General features: G+C 50.8%; 1 protein-coding gene across 1 annotated transcript; it reads left to right on the top strand.

Moving 5' to 3' along the window:
- Positions 1-11600: 11600 nt before the first annotated feature.
- SOX1 (SRY-box transcription factor 1) lies at positions 11601-14715 on the top strand. The gene has a single exon (XM_064143734.1). It carries the CDS (start codon positions 12433-12435, stop codon positions 13546-13548), a length of 1116 nt encoding a protein of 371 aa, XP_063999804.1. The 5' UTR covers positions 11601-12432; the 3' UTR covers positions 13549-14715.
- Positions 14716-17406: the final 2691 nt, after the last annotated feature.

Genomic DNA, 17406 nt, shown 5'->3' with positions numbered 1-17406 from the left:
CTAGCGCCCCAGGCATTCCTTGTCGTTCTGCAAAAGTAAGAGTTGAAAAGTCCTGCAAAACAGCAACTAAAAACCTGCGAATAGGATAACTTTGTACTCAAGAAGCAGAGTTTTGAAGTTCTGAGGGGAGGAAGGAGGGGAGGAGATTTCAGATCAAATGTGACTTAAAGATAGCAGACAGCAATAATTGCAAATGATCAATAATTACCCCGTGTGCGTTCCTCATTTAACATCAGCTAGGACCGTGCAAATATTTCAGCTGAGTACTCAACAAGGGAATCAGATGAGCGTGTGTGTCTGTTTAAACTATGGTCAGTTATTAATGTGAACAATTAAATATTTCCTTTAATCTTCTCATGCGTATTTGTTTAGGGAGCTACACGTTTTCCTTCCAACACCAGAATGTGGGTGCAGATTTATTCTAGGGAATTTGATGTTCACGATATCCATATAATATCATTCGTGTGATGAATTACCATCTTTTCTCTTCTTCTTTGCATCATTCTAGCCAGTCGAGGCAACGAACAGTTTTTTTAAATGTTTAAAGGAAAATTGTTAGGGAGTCCTTGGAAGCATAGGAGAAAATCACATCTCAGTGAAGCTACGATCTTGGAAATGTGAGTTCGAACAGAAAAGCAGCTCGTGTTTCAGATAATAAGTTGAAAAGAAATAAATCCTGAATAACATTTTTTTTTCCTGCTTACAGCCCGTAATTTCTCATGCCATTGCCTAGGCAGGTGTCTACCACCCTTTACAGCGTGTCTAGCCACCTCATTGCACGCTCCTTCACTCATTCTACAGAGGCGGCGATTGTGCAGCTGCTTGCTTGCTGCATTTATGGTCTTTCCTTCCCCTGCCGCCTCCTCCTAAATCAAGTCACGCGGGTCCTGCTGTAGAAAACAATCTCGAAAACCTCAGAACCTCAAACCACTGTGAAGCTCTTCCCTTTTCTTTCCTTTTCCTTCCTTTCCTTCTCCTTCCTTTCCTTCCTCTTTCCCTCCCTCCCTTCAGATTTGGAAGAGCAACGGAAAGTCGAGCAAATGAAGAGCCATAGGGTCTTTTTTTCAGTATATATGGCAATCAGCCACTTTCACAGAGCCATCATATTTGTTCTTAATTTTGACTTTCCCAGACGCGGTTCTCATATTCCACTGTTTGAAATGCCGGAAGGTTTAGCATAATTTGGAGGTCAGGTTTCTAAATAAGCCTACTTTAAATAACAAGCCCACACGGGAGATTGTCCGTATCTCTGTTTTGTATACAGTTTACACACTGGCACAGCTTTTTTTAAACCCTATATGTGGGTTAAAACTCAATTTTACAACCCCCATTTATATGAGATGTAGGTTTGACATCTGTTTGCCAGAGTGTTTTGCACTTAGCCTAACACCCACTATTAAATGACAAAATTGTGGCAGGCTGTCAAAGCCAGCTGACTGACAGCTGCTCTACTTTACAAAAAAGCCCCATTCAAATATTTGCAGGGTTTGAAGCTTTCTGTAGCGCTGTCGCCATTCTCCCCGTTATTTAGCGTGTAAAATATAAGTCAAAGTTTTAAAGCTGCGTTCCAAAATGTTGCCATTTTTCCATATAAAAAGAGCGAGTGGTGGTTGCTGGCGGGGATCCAGCCCCAAACGTATTGGATGGGTGTTTCACCGGGTCCCCGCGTCCCTCCTATCTGCACAAACCCGATAAAACTGTCATTTAGCAGCGTTTCTTAATATTGCAGCTAATTAGAGCCGGCGTGTTATTGAAGTGAGAGCAAAAATCCACTTAAAAGAGAGGGGAGGAAAGAAAAAGAGGAGGGGGGGCTAAAATGTTCCTGCACAGGCAGAGGAGTGCACCCAGGCACGGCGCGTAGCGAGTCCCGCCCCGGGGAAATGGCCGGACTCCGGGGAAGGGACACCGGAGGTACTCTTACACCCTTGCCTCTCTACCCACTCCCACGTCCAGGGATCCCTTCTTGTATCTGCCAGCCCAGATGTAACGGGCTTTCAGGGCAGCTCTAGAGGGATGTAGTGCTGACGGAGATCTGTGGCTTGGCCGAGGTGGCTCCCACTTCTACCCCCACTGGCGGGGGTGCAGACATTAAATTCAGGTCGTTAAAACATATCCGTCCCTTCCCTCTCCAAGCGCGAGTGCGAGGCTGTAAGCGTCAACGGCGTCTTAAACTTAAAAGCCAACTGCTTTTTTCTATTCCGAGATCTCTAATGACCGTGTGTGTCTGAGCAACGCCAAAGAGCGGGCGCGGTAACCTCTGCGTGCTGGGGAATCTCTGCAGCCACCGCTGGGGTTTGTCATCCTCGGGAGATCTCCGCAGCCTTTGCGAGACAGGCAGGGCTCTAGATGTCAAGCAAATGGGAGGTTAATAGCGGGGATGCAGGGGGGTTGGGGGGGTGGTTTTGGGGGGGTTGGGTTGTTTTTTTGTTTAGTTTTTGTTGTGTTGTGTTTTGTTGGTGGTGTGGTGTTTTGTTTTTTTTTAATGAGGACTAGATTCGTACCCAAATAAAAGAAGAAAACACTCCACCGCTAGGAAGGCGACTGTCCCTAGTGCACTTTCCGAGTGCTCTGGCCCCGGCGCGGCCGACGCCCCCCGCGCCGCGTCCTCTCAAGCTAAAGGTAGCCTCAACCCACCAGCAGCGGGCAAAACCATCCCTTCCTGTCCCACTCCTCCTTCCCCGGCACACAGAGCCCTCCTTCCAGCACACATCCAGACAGAGCAGAACAGAAAACGCTTTACTCTCAGCTTTACCTGGAAATCTTTAGCTGATTTGTGTCCATCTTAATAACCGCTATCGACTGTCTTTCCTAGAGCGGTTGTCATGTTGATAAAAATGGACTGCAAAAGCATATTAAGAGAGGGGACAAAAAAACACAGGAAAAAAAGTATTTGCGCTGTCTAGGAAAGGGGAGGTTTTCGCTGTGAACGGTACTGGGCGGAGAAGGTGCGGACCCTCCGCGGCGATCCCGGGTGGAGAAGGGGAGGCTGACAAAGCCCAGGTCCATCACGGGGAACGCAAGGGGAGAAAGAGGGCGGAGGAAGGTGTTCTGAGATTCCCTGAGGAATCCAACTTTGTTGTCAAGAAAAGGTGGTCTGGAAGGGCTCAAAAACTCTGCAGTGTCGAGCTGCCGGGGACCAACGGTGCACAAGGGGGTGTCTGGGAGCAGGGTCCCAAGGCAGCCGAAGCAGGGCTATGAGAGACGGCCTGCGGCGGTCACTATTCCTCTCAGGTGCGGGGAACAACACCTGGAGGTGGCTCTTCCCATCCCGGGTCCATCTGCCCCGGAGAAAGGGGCAGGGAAAAGTGGCCCAGCAGGAGCGGAGAGGAAGGAAGGCAAGATTAGAGGAGAAAGTGCATGTAAAAGAGGGAGAAGGGAAGGAAAAGAGGAGGAAAGCTCCGGGCTCCACCTCCCCGCTCGGCGCGGCGCTCCAGCTGCTCTCAAACCAACTGCTCAATTCTATTCACTGCAGCGACGGAACAAAAAAGTGGCTATTTATTAGAATACTTGTTTGGTATTGTTCGCTGCCACACAAAAGGCGTTTCATTATGTTGGGGTGGGGAGAAAAGCCCCTCTCTCTTTTTTTTTTTCTTTCCCTTTTCTTTTTTCTTTCATTTTCCCCCCTTCTCTCCAGACCGAAACAATAACTTGAAATTGTCTTTAAAGTCTTTTCTATCAATAACAAATTTAATTTTCTTCTCTCTCTCTCCAGCTCTCCCCCTCTCCCGTACAGGGGGTGTGTGTGTGTGTGTGCGTGTGTGAATGAGAGAGAGGGAGAGAGCGAGAGAGAGAGAGCGCGGATGGTGAGTGTGCGTGTGTCGCCGGGCACTAGTGGCTCGGGCACAGCCGCCTGGGAGCTGCGGCTGGGCGAGGGGCGAGGAGGAGAGCGGCGGCGGGGGGCTTGCCGGCCGCGCCGTGCCCAGCCCAGTCGCCTTTCCCGGGCACGCTCGAAGGAAGGTGTGAGCTAGGCTAGAGATGGGGGGGGGGGGGGGGGGGGGGGGAGGAGAAAAAAAAAGAAAAGTAATAATAAGACTGCCCCTTGAGCTGATGTGTTGGGAGGAGGCTGGAGCTGGAAGAGCAACTGTAAGTGTGCCTCTAACTTTTGAGGGGGTCTTCACCCCGTCTTGGGAAGGGAGGAGGGGAAGCCGGCGAGGGGAGGGCTTCTGAGTTACTTTTGCTGCAAGGAGGAAAGAGCTGTTTACCGTTACTGGGTTATCGGCTGTGACACGGATTTGGGGAGGAGGGGGGAGGTGAGGCGGGGTGGGGGCGACAGTGTTTTGGGCTGCTCCCCTCCGCCTTCCTGCAAAAGACTCCTCAGTGGGTGTTTTTTTTTTTGGGGGGGGAGGGAAGCGGGGGCCAGGCCGGGCACTGGAATTGCGGACTGGCTGGGGCGGGGAGTGCCGTGGCGGCCCGACGCTGCCTCCCAAGCGCGCAGCACTCGTCCCGGTTGCGGGTTCAGAAATTAACATGTCGGTGCGCGGATGCCATTTAGTGAAAGGTGTCTTGGGCAAAGAATCAATTTCGCTGTGAGTGACCAACGGTCTTGGCTGTATTAATACTGTAAAAAAAAAAAAAAAAAAAAAAAGGCAATAGGCAGAGCAACCCTCAGCTATTATAACTAATGCCTGCTTAATCTCTGTCTCTCTGAGCGAGCATTCACACGGGCTCTTAGCATTGCTAATGCTGCAGTGCTGAGCCCGGCTCCATCTTCCCACGGAACGGGGGATCCCCGGATCCGATCCCCTGTGAACGTGGCAGCTGGCGGAACCCTTCCACGAAGAGGTTGTGCCAAATCTCTCGAAGTAAAGTTAGGGGATTAGGGCTACCTGAGGTGGTTTGACCCTGGGTTTTAACTCCCTTCCCAACACCAAGATAACTATAAAGCTTTTCCCTACCGCCATAAAGTATCGGGATGTTGAACAGGTGAAATGGATTTTTCCTCTCTTATTTGCCAGTGGTGTTTGGGGGTCGATCAACAGGCAATGGAGCAAGGCCGTGCATCTATCGATCAGGGAGGGGACAGGTTTTGGCTGAATCTCTTTTCAGAAACAGGTGTTAAAACATGATAGCGGCTCCAGTCAATTAACCCATTAAAAACCCGTTTTATCGCATTGATTCCCGCAGGCTGCCATAAAAGGTTGTGGTTTGAAAGCCTCTTTGTTAAGGGTTGTATGTGTGTGTGTGTATGGATGGACAGATGGAGGAGAGGACGGAGGTGGCAAATTGTCCCCAAGTGTACAGTACGGAGCAGGCAGTAGGATGCCAAAATACCGTTTCTTATTTGGCTTCCCACCAAGCCGGGCTGCCTCTGAACCTCAGTGCGCCCCGGCTCCATAGAAGGGCTGAGGGGCTGCCTTCCCCCCCTCACCCGCCGTGGGCCACCCGGCTGCGCAGCCCCTGTGGCAAGAGTTGACACATCCCCCCTCGGGGAAGGGGGCTTCCTTGGCAGGAGGGGCAGGTAGACACTCCCGAGGAGGAGGGATGGGGCAAGGGGTGGGGGCTGCCACCCTTCACCGACTGCGGGCTGGACAAGGGGTGCAGGGAAAGTAGCCCTAGAAAAGCTGCTATTTCTTAAACAGGACAGTCTGTGAAGGGCCTGCCCCCACACCAGTCCCCGGCACCTCTTTTCAGGTTTGGCAGTGATAAGAGGTATAAAATATTTGTTTGGATGTGTTATAATCCCGCCTTACGGTGACTACCAGAGAATCCGCCTAAGTGGAACATGATGTATCAGTCAGCGACCAGGTGAAAAACAGATCTATGGAAATCAGCCCTTTTCCGAAAGGCAAATGAACACTGGACCCCGGCTCCGGCCAAGCCGTCAGTACCTTCAGCTGGTGAGAAGGAAACCGGAAATGTCTCCTGGCTTCACCTGGGGTTCGCTATCTGCCTTCCCATGCCCAGAGTGCTGCACTGGACGAAGTAAGAGGATCATGTATATTTCCTCTGGGTACCTTTAGTTTCCAGACTAGCGGTCTGAGGTTATTTAGATGTTTCTAGTTTTTTCCGATATTTGTTGTTTTCTGAAGTAAGCGCTGAATGCGACTGCAAAGACTTGAAATCGTGTCAAAGTGATGTTTTAATCTCATTTAAAAGTGTATTAAAGGACAAGATGTAATTCGTGTGGGATGTTTCAATGAAAGGAGAGATTGGAGTGGATGATACTTTCGCTCTCCTGTGAACCTCGTGTCATGTTGATATTGAAGCCTGTGTGGCTAATCTAATTTGCAACAATAGGATGGGCTGCAAGAAAGAAGCCTCTATATGATTTAATTTTTTCCCCTTGTTTATTTTTTACACAAAATCATTCTGACTTGCCCTGAATGATGCCTCTGCAATTTGGGGATAACTGACGAGGATGCAAACCAGAAGTATTTCCTTTATGGTGTTCTAAACCTCATTTCTCCCAGAGGTGTGCCACAGGCATATGCAGCACGGTTGCCCTACTGTAAATGGGGTGCTGCACTTTGGCTTGTGAAGCTCTTTTTGTGTGTGTGTGTGTGTGTGTGTGACTGACATTTCAACAGTGCAATTTTAAAGATTAACTTCATAATAACTCCCATGTTGTACTAGTCGGACAAGCTCGCCATTCCCGCAGTTTTTTTCCCCCCTTTAAAAGTCTACCGTTATGAAACTAAACTTTCAAAATATTTTCCTTAGAATGGAAAATAAATTGCTGAGTAGATTTTTTTTTTCCCTCCACAGTGGCTCTCGATTAAGCACATCTTGTAAAAAGTAAAAGGTCTGGCCATCTCTTTAGCTGGAAACCCCAAAGCCTAGAAAATAAGACACTGCAAACACCTCCCGCGAGTTGTTTTGCTAGCTGATTAGCACATGGTTCCGGTATGTGCCTCAGTAATGATAATAATAACTTTTTTTTTTAATATTAAAAACTCTGAGCAGACTTGAAAATTACAACTTTTGTATAATGTAAAAAGGTGTATTCAGCCTGTTAATTACAGGGGGTTGTGTAGTTGGAATATTTTCAATGACCCGTTTAATTTTACTGTAATTACTGACAAAATAAGACAAGGACAGATCACAATACAGGATATTCCTATTTCGGAACAGTATTGTGCTGGAAGTCGAGCTAATACTCAGCACAAACAAACATTTTAGAGAACGCTTATTCTGGCAGAACTTCGTTCAGATCCGATTCTGCTTTCCCTAGCCATTGGGGTAAGGATTTCACCCGTTTCAGGGTGAGGGAGTACTCAGTTTATCCCGCAAGGTTATGAGGGGGGAAGGAGCGAGCTGACTGTCCTGCTGTCCCACTGAAGTGTGCCTCCCTGTTTCTCCTCCAGTGTTGGCCCCGTGGGCTGCACTGGAAGATAAGGCACCGCCGGCCCACCTTCCCGCCGGGACTCGCTGTAGCGCTGGGGCGGCGGCCGGCTGCCGCAGAGATCAAGCGTGCGAGTGATCAATACTCCTTTAAGGCGCAACGGAAAAATAAAGCTCATTTTAAAGCGAGTAAAAACTAGAAAGGAAAGAGACACAACAAAAAGGCTGGGATATACAAACTCTTCGGTCTTCGGAAAGGGGCGATTTATCTATGCTGGGGACGGAGGTGATGCAGAATTACTTCAGAAAAATAGCTTCAAGCGTCCTTTCATCTGACACAATAAAAAAGTAAATGGAAGTACCTACATGGAGCAGCCGAGTGCCCTCTGGACTCTTTGATTTTGTCGAGAGCTGACTCTTAAGCACACCCCTGTGCTCCGGGTCGCGCCCCTTCTCCAGCTCTCACTCCCCACAGGGCGGCCAGCTCCTGGCAGCCGAGCCCCGACGACAGTACCGTCGGCGCGGAGGCCACCTAGAACTTCAGAAGCCTTTCGGCCTGATCTCATACTCGCCCTCGGCGTTTCCCCGGAGTGTCCTCCACTTTGGGCCTGGGACATCCCCGCAGGACAGACTCAGAACCGGTGGCGAGGGCTGCGCCTTCTCTGCCTATTCACGGGACGGCGGTGGGCGACCAGTCGGTTGGGGGGCAATACAGAAGAAACAGCCTGGGAGCCCAGTCCTTCTCCAGAACCGCTCCGGAGAAGCACAGCGAGGCCCCGCAGTCGGGTCACCCTAGTGTCGCCACAGCCTTGGCTGGTCGGAAGTGAGGTGCTCCGGAGTGACGGCAGGATAGCCCTTACCCTCATCACACTTCCCGTTGGTTGGCAAGGCTCTCCTGGGCGAAGCGGGGAGATATTTCTCGCCAGGGAATTTTAGCCCTTTCTTCACACCCCCCTCCCCCCTTTCTTTCCCCCCCTTCCCTTTCATTCATAAACCTGGTGGCTATAGACGCAGCTTGAATATTGACGTCTCTTCCCCCGACTGCTTCTCCGTTAACCCAATTACAGAATTCATCAAGAACTGTGTTGAATTATCTCTTTCCATACAGTATCAGCATTAGCCTAATTAAAAGCTATAATGTCTGATATAATGATTAAATCGTTAGCTCTGCTGTAGGGAAGCAATATTTTGTTTTCCCTTCAATTAGAAGCTGATTGAGGTTTTCAGAGCAGGTCAGCTGTGAAATTTGAATTATATGTGTGAGTACCGTTCACAGGGTGAGCCCCTACTCGAAAGCTCCAGAGATTCTCCAAACGCTTTTACCCAGCAAGCTGGGAAAAGACAACAAAACACACAGAGAGGGCCTGTAGCTGGTTTAGGATTGGGCCTGTAGGATCCCGCAGAACAGTTGGTAGTGATGGAAAAGAAATCGAGGCTTTATTCAGACATCTTTTTACTTTCATTCCATCCCGTTCACAAGTGTAATCCCCATGTTGCCAAGTCACTGAAGCAGGAAGGGGCTTCCCTTTCTTCCTTGTCTGCACTCTTCACTTCCCTGCTCCCTCCCTCCCGCTTGCTGGTTTCGGCCCAGGTAACGACTCCCCGGGGCCGGTTTGCATTTCGCTCTGGCCAGCGGATTTTTTAGCAATGTCCAGAGGACCTGCAAACGACTCCTCCCCGCCTCAGGTTTCAGACAGGGCGGGCGAGGGATCAGCCAGCATCTTCCCCGAGTATCTCCTCATGGCACCTCCCCGGAGCAGGCTGGTCCTGACCAACCCCGGCCCAGGGCGAGGGAGACGCAGCGGCAACCAGCAGACGGCGATCGCCGCCTGCTCCGGGGCGACCGTCTCTCCCCCGCCGTACTTCTGCCCCCTCTCCGCCCTCGGGGCCGAGCATGGCGGGATACGGCGGGCACAGGGCGGATGGATTCCCCTCCCCGATAGGTAGTCCTGTTTGCTATGGCCGGTAGCGGGAGAAGCCGCCGCCCGCAGAGGCGGGGAGCGGTGGACAGCGGAAAGTGGTGGCCGTGGGAGGCACTGGTTACTCCGTCCGACCTGTGAGAGGACCACGCCATCATCTGCTCCCTCGTCAGGTTCGGGGGACCGGCGGGGCTGCTGCTGGACCTTTATCCTTTGCCGGTCCTGCTCCCAGTGTAGAGTCTCCTCCCTGCCTCTCGTCTGGCTTCCCTTGTCACCTCTATCAGACGACACTCGCAAACGTGCTTGGCCTCGTCGCTGTCCCGCGAATGAGGATCTGCACATCCGTTACCTCAGCAGAAAAACCCCATTCTGTCACTCGAGTTGATTTTCCCCACTCTACCACTCCCCTGTCCATATACGCTCCTGGCCGCTGGGCAGTGAGGTGAGCCCGGGACAGAGGCAAGGGAGCTCGGGTCAACTGCATCTTCTCACTCCCTGCTCCCCGCCGACTTTTATCTACCCTAAAGCAGAGTGTTCGTGGCGGTTTGAGTGCTTTCATAGAAGGGAAGGGACGTTCGATGTTTACTTGTCGTGAGGGCAAGGAGGAGAGAGGAAGCCCCGCACCGAGAGTAAACCCGCACCGGAGAAAGGAAGGAGGGGGTCAGGCTCGGCCGCTGTCTCTCTGCACGTGACGGGGAGGAAGGTGTATCCCCTATTCCCAGGGATGAGAGTGTGTTCAGTTTCCAGACAGACTCGTCTGGAAAAGGTTTGCTCCACGGGGATTCGTTTCATTTACTTTTCTGGAGGCCTTGAGGTACCTTTACATCAAATTTCAGGGAGAAATGCCCCTGAGTCTTTAGGTGGATAATGTGTAAGCCATGCTATGTATCTCGTGGGTTTTACTCCTAAAATCTCCATTTGGCCATCCAAGCAGAAATGCGCCTTTCTGCAGTAGTCTTCTCTCTCCTTCCTCCTCTATCCCAACCAATTACATCTTTATTATATCATTTAGCAATCACAGAGGCCTCACTTGTTTTGCCCCTGCAGATGTGGTGAGCCATCAGATCGGGAAAACACCAGTTGGAGCAGCTCGGCCCCAGGCCCGCGCCACCTGCTTCTCTCCTCTTTGCACCCTTAAGGGCCCAATGGAAGCCCGATGGAAGGAAATGGATTCCTTCCGAAGGCATTCCCGAGCTAACAGCAACACTGTGACTGAGTTCAAGGAGCCCAGACGCAGGCTGAGCCCTGCGCCATCAGAAATTGAAAGACGTTTTCCTCTCCTTATCGAACCTAGATTACAGTGATGAGATCATTGTTTCATGGCGAGTCGTTGGAAATGCGCGTGGGGGAAAGAGGTCTAATCCTAGCCCAGAGCCTAAAGCTGGTGCTTTGTGAACGGTGTGCACTCCTGCAGAAAACTTCTGGTGGTAATAACAGTAATTGGAAGGGCTGCGGCGTGATTACAGCCTTGGATGGCCACTAGGGTCAGGAAAATTAGCATTCACGTACAGGGAAAAGAGCAGGGGTGCCGTGGTGGCCCTTTCCCCACCTGCCGAAAGACGACTGGGGTGGTCGTTTATGTGCGTGGGCGTTTGTGTGCGACGGACTGGCCGTTCCTATGGCTTGAATTAAAAGATGGTATGGTGAATTTTGGTGCAGACCAAAATAACTAAAATATCCTCTGCAAAATAACTAAAATCTCTCTCCCTGGATACCCAGGGCTCAAAGACAGTCTTTCCGAATTTTTAGGAGAAAAAAAAAAAAAAAAGTCATATGTCTGTACTTAGTTTATACAAATGCAACATGTTTCCGTGTGCCTTCATTGGAGTCTGATGATTTTAAGTGTCCTGGGACAAAGTGCGTAACGGCCACGTCCAGCTCTTGTCTTGCGCCCATATTTAGACCTGAGAGCAGTTTTAACGCTGGACAGAGCCGTCTGCACCAATCCGCCCAGGGAAAACTCCGGAACAGGTGAAGTCCAGGGAAAACGGGTCACTAGGTGCGTTTCGCACCGATGCGGTAGAGTCGAGGGCTGCCCAGCTCCGAGCGGACAGCCAGGGTGCCTCAGCCTCCTCAAATACCACTCAACGTCCGTATAGCGGACGAGGCAGCCTGCAGCGCAAGGCCTCCCTCCAATGATGCCCGGCGGGGAGGGGGTGGGAAGGGGTGGCCGGTGTCCCCTTGAGCGCGGCGGGAGCGGAGGTGCCGCCGATGGGGCGGGGTGCGTCGTGACCTCACTGCCCGCGTCCTCCCCCGGGGCGCGGCGCGCCCCACCGGACGTCACTGCTCAGCGCGCGCCATGCAAATCGCGGCCCGGCGCGCGTCGCCATTGGCCGCCGCCAGGCGATTTAAGGCGGGCTCGGCGCGCCCCGTATGGCTGCAGCGCGGCTGCCCGCGCCCGGCGGCTCCTCCTCCTCTCCGGGCCCGGCCCGGCCCCGTGCTGTCCCGTCCCTCCCGCTGTCCCGTCCCTCCCGCCTGGGCCGCGGGAGGGAGACCACCGCCAGCGAATTACCGTGCCACGGCGCTCGGGCTCTGCGCCTGTTGTGGTTGGGTTCCTTCCCCCACACCCTCCCTCCAGATCCTCCTCCTCCTCCCCCTCTCCCCCCCTCCCTTTTTTTTTTTTTTTTTTTTAGTTAACGTTTAAATACTTTTTTTCTTCCTCCTTTTTTTTTTGCGTGGCGGTGGGTTCTCCTCTCTCTTCTGCTCTGTTCACCTGCGATCAACGGATGCAAGTCACACACGCTCCCTCTCTCTCTCTCTCTCTCCAAGTTAGCAAAGAACAAAAAAAATCCCAGCTCGGTTCAGGATAAGAGCGGGAGCGGAGGGGTGTGCGCGCTGTGCAGGGCAAAGCCGGCAAACCGAGGGAGGACACGGCCGGCGGCTCCGCGCACTCCTCCTCCCGCCGCGCCCCAGGAAGCAGCAAGTTTGCCGTGCACCTGTTTGAGCAGCTCGAATCCCCGTTACCATCAAGCGATTGGCAAAAGGGAGAAAGTTTGTCGCCGGCGGGGTCTCCGATCTCTTCGTTCACCTCTCAATTTTCTTCTCCTCCTCCTCTTCCTCCTCCTCTTTTTTTTTTTTTTTTCTTCTTTTTTTTTTTTTTTTTAGCACGGCGGTCGCTACCTAGATACAAACGGGTTTGCCTCGCTCGTTCCCCATCCTCCCGGGCTCCTTCCTCTATGTTTGATTCTTTTTTCACTCCTGGCGCCGGTGGAAAATAAAAAAAGCTACTTGAATGTACAGCATGATGATGGAGACGGACTTGCACTCCCCCGGTGGAGCCCAGGCCCCCACGAACCTCTCGGGGCAGACCGGAGCGGGAGGCGGCGGTGGTGGCGGCGGCGGGGGTAACAAAGCGAACCAGGACCGGGTCAAGAGACCCATGAACGCTTTCATGGTGTGGTCGCGGGGCCAGCGACGGAAGATGGCCCAGGAGAACCCCAAAATGCACAACTCGGAGATCAGCAAACGCCTGGGGGCCGAGTGGAAAGTCATGTCTGAGGCCGAGAAGAGACCGTTCATCGACGAGGCGAAACGGCTGCGGGCGCTGCACATGAAGGAGCATCCGGATTATAAATACCGGCCACGGAGGAAGACCAAGACCCTGCTCAAGAAGGACAAGTACTCGCTGGCCGGGGGGTTGCTGAGCGCCGGCTCGGCCGGAGGAGGCCCAGCCGGCGTTGGCGTGGGTATGGGAGTCGGCGTCAGTCCCGGCGGCGTCGGGCAGCGGCTGGAGAGCCCCGGCGGCACGGCTAGTGGCGGCTACGCGCACATGAACGGCTGGGCCAACGGCGCCTACCCGGGCTCGGTGGCGGCGGCAGCAGCGGCGGCGGCGATGATGCAGGAAGCGCAACTCGCCTACAGCCAGCACCCGGGCAGCGGGGGACACCCGCACCATCCGCACCCCCACCACCCGCACCACCCGCACAACCCGCAGCCGATGCACCGCTACGACATGGGCGCCCTGCAGTACAGCCCCATCTCCAACTCGCAGGGCTACATGAGCGCCTCGCCCTCGGGCTACGGCGCACTGCCCTACGGCTCCCAGCCCCACCAGAACTCGGCGGCAGCGGCGGCGGCGGCGGCAGCGGCGGCAGCCGCCTCCTCGGGAGCACTGGGCGCCCTAGGCTCGCTGGTGAAATCAGAGCCCAGCGTAAGCCCGCCCGTCACCTCGCACTCGCGGGCCCCGTGCCCCGGGGACCTGCGGGAGATGATCAGCATGTACTTACCAGCCGGGGAAGGTGGGGATCCGGCGGCCGCCGCCGCCCAGAGCCGGCTCCACTCTCTGCCCCAGCACTACCAGAGCGCCAGCACGGGGGTGAATGGCACCGTCCCCTTGACGCATATCTGAGACCTCGCAGGCACCGGGAGCGGCGGGCGCGGGTACCAGCCGTGCCACCGGCCCCTACCCCAGGCCCGGGCCGTCCCGCAGGACTGCGCTCCCGCCGCTGCCACTGCACGTTCAGCCCCTGGCCGCTCCTGCCCCTCTCCCGGGGTCGCCCTTCTTATTTTTGCCTTTTACTCCCCTTTCCTCCTGCCCTTCCCCAAATTTTTTTCTTTTTTTTTTCTTCATTCCTTTTTGTACAGAAATGTTTTGATGTTCTTGTAATAATAATAATAATAAATAATAATAATGAGAGAGAAAAAGGTAACGATTGCTTTACTTACCTTTTTTTTAGATGGACTAGTTTATGAAACTAGTTTTAGACTCAACTGAGTTTTATCAAGACTTTTGTACAGTATTTATCATTCACGCAAGAGACATAGAGCGTTTATTTGCAAAAGAGAAGAGAGAGAGAGAGAAAGGGAAAGAAAAAACTTTAAAACAAATAAACAAAAAACACCCAAGCCTCGACTACGAAAAGACAAAAAAATATCAATACTATCCGCAAAAAGTTGTAGGCTATGCCAACTTTTATACCGCGCAGAACCACTACTATTTCAGTCACGGATCGCTTCTTGCCAAGGCTTTTTATTGCCTAATTAACTCGAAGTTGATGGGGAAACAGTTCTCATTTATTACTCATGTACTAGGGCAAATCCAAAACAAGAGGGTTTTTTGTAGATATTCTCGCTTTTTTGTTTTGTGTTTTGTTTGTTTCATTTGTGATTTGGTTTGTGGGTTGTTTTGTTGCTGTTGTTGATTTTGTTTGTTTGTTTTGTGGGCTTTTTTTTCTTTTTGGAGTATTCTTGTTATTTGTTTGTTAATTTATAAAGCTGGTTTTTTTCCTTCTTTTTCTTTTGGAGGCTACAGTGTTGGTTGTTCTTTTTCCCTGAGTTTCGCAAAACTTTATTATATCTGGATATTTTTGTTCGTTTGTTTTCTTTTCCTTTTTTTTATCATTTATTGTAAATGCATTGTGAAATAATTTTTATTTAGGCGTTACGAGGAAATTCAGATTGTGTATATAGTTTACTAAAAAAGACTTTCTGCTAAACAGAAATCCTAAGGATGCATTTAATTTTGAGTTAAATAAATTTCAAAGCGAAAAAGGCCACTTTTTTTTTTAAGTTTGGTTGGTTGGTGTTTTGTTTTTGGTTTAATAATTTTTAAAAAACCAAACAACAACAAAAAAACCAAAAAACACCCAAACCTAGACGGAGAACATAGCAGGTAAACCTAGAGTAGGGGGAGGAAGTTTTAAACGGGAGCGGCAAACGAAGTGAAGTGCAATCGCACTGAAAATGTCAGTGTCCTCTAATCCGTTATAAATCAGGAGAGATGAAGGTAGATTTATTTTAATTCTCGTTCCGTACTGAGAGGGAAGGCATCACTTTTCCTAGCCATAAACGTTCTTTTTATGGATTTAATGTCTGGGCTGATAGCCCGGCCCTTGCCCGAGGCCGCCACTGTCCTCGGAGGGAGATCGGGCACTTGGCTGGGCTGCCCGATCCTGCTCGCCCCGCCCGCTTCTGCCCCCCGCTCTACTGGGAGTCCCCCGCCGGCCTGGAGGGCACCGATCGACCTCCCTGGGGGACGCGAAGGCATTGCAGAGCGAGCCACTTCTCCTCTAATTAACAGCGTGAAAAGCGAAAGCGCTTCGGTTTGAGCGTCCCGAAAAGAGAAGCGACCGCTAAACGCCAAGCTCGAGGAGCAGTCTCATCCCTGCCGAGCATCCTGGGGCGGGGGGGGGGGAGCAAGCAGGAAGCGGCGGGGTCACACGCTCCCACCCCACGCGAACCGGGGGGACAGGTTCAGCGACTGGTGCGAAAGCGAAAGAGCAAAACGATGGGTGTCTATTCATTGCGGAGTGTCCGATGTTTTGAAACCTGATTTATTTTTTTTTTCCCTAACTGTTGATCGGTGCCTTTCGACACGCTGGAATTAAAAGTTTTCTGAAAACTTTATCTAATAGTAATAACAACACTGACCGTTGCAGTTAAATATCACACTGTAGGAAATACGGTTTTAAATTAGTCGTAACTATTTAAACAAAAGGGCGAACTTCCAGGGCAGTAACATCAGTGGAAGCAGGCTGAAGGGCTTTTCAAACCATCTTGCAGCGCTAGCTAACGAGTATTACATTCAGCCAGGAGCGGGGAAGGGTTAGCTGGTTAGTAAGGAGCAGTTTGGATCCGTGTTAAAGATTGCACTTCAGCTATAATGCTGACATGCCAATTGACATACATAACTTTTGAGAGTGATTTTGATAACTTTTTGGAAATCGTTCCTTCATTAAAAGGAACGAAAAATGTTCGTGGAAACTGGCCATTGATTTCAACCTTAAATTCTCCCCTCGCCCACCGCCCATCCTCAATTTTTTATTTTTTTTTACTACTATTTGAGCCTTTATTAAAACGAAGGGTGTGCAGGCTCAGTCGGCAGGCTAGCTTTGGAAATTCTCAACACAAAAACAGTGCACACAGAAAGCAGGAAACTCTAAGAAACGTTGTGTGGTGTTGGTTACCTCCATCCCAACAAGGTCGTAATATGTGATTTAAAATATCATTAGGCTTATTTTAAAACATACAGAATAAGTTGAGTACCTGTTGAGCTGTGTCTTGAAAAGCGTTATCCGTCGTGTAGACGTACTCATACATATCTATACACAGTATGGATAGCATCATGACCGAAGAGAGGTGTGTGTATGTGTGTGCGTCTACACATGCAGACTCGTGTACATCTGATACAACCGTCTTACGTGCGTTTTCTTTAAAGGTCACAGCTACTGAAAATCACGTTTACTGACAATACAGAAGAGAAAAGCCTTGGTGAGACGATCGTGTATGCCAAACACGACTGGTGGAACAGGCAGATTGGCACAAGCAAGCGAGAAAAGAAAATAAATGTATGTATGCATCCAAATAACAGAAATGCTAGGGGAAGTGCTTGAAAGAGAAATATTACGCTTCTCTAAATTAGCTCACTTTAACGAGTCTTCCCTCCTCCCCTCACAATTCAGCGGCTCAATGGAGTTATGCCTAGAATAATAGGAATACCTGCACTTTCAATAGGGGGGAATTAAACAGACCACACCTCGGCTATATTCAAATAAGCTTCGAATATTCTCAGACTGCCTTTCAGAGAAAGATAATCCACTCAGAGAATGTTCACCACCCCAAACAAATCCTACAACCCAAACGAACTCTGCAAACATTGTAACTATAATTTGTCGGTTTTCGTGGTTTAGTGGTATGGTGGTCTAGTTTAATTTGACTTGAACCATGTGTTGGTATGCAAAGTTAAAACAACTTTGCCAGACAGATGAGTTAGGTTTAGGTATGGCAAACCAATTCGGTCTTCAGACTTCCCGTTGTGTGGATTATAGGAGAATAATTGAATATGCAAAACTAAGAATAGGTTGAAGTAATATATGGTCTAAGCGCGTTAAATCTAAAATTGTATTAAATGTTCCTCCTATAACGTGATTGACAGAGCTATTGAAATCACCTATGTGGAAGAATTTTTTAAAAAGTAATAAAGTAATCTGGTTTTCAGCAGAAGGAAGGAAAATCCAGGGAGTAAGGCTAAGGGGAGTGAGATGGAGGTGCTCTCTCTGCAGAGCTACCCTGTGTGTAGCTTGGGGTCAGGGCCCCCCGCAGACAGTCCGTCCCCCCCCCGTCCCCCCCCCCCCCCCCGACTCCAGTCACTGCTCTGCCGGCAGGTCCCTCTGCCCAGGGAGGTGGGTGGGGGCAAACAAGTCAGGACAGGAGGTACAGCGTGATAATAGGTTTGATACGCTCCGAACTTCAAGCCTGAACGCAAACG

This window comes from Pogoniulus pusillus, chromosome 5, assembly GCF_015220805.1.
Source record: "Pogoniulus pusillus isolate bPogPus1 chromosome 5, bPogPus1.pri, whole genome shotgun sequence".
Classification (NCBI taxonomy): Eukaryota; Metazoa; Chordata; class Aves; order Piciformes; family Lybiidae; genus Pogoniulus; species Pogoniulus pusillus.
Note: the sequence above shows the minus strand (reverse complement) of the source record. Positions and strands in the feature narration are given on the sequence as shown.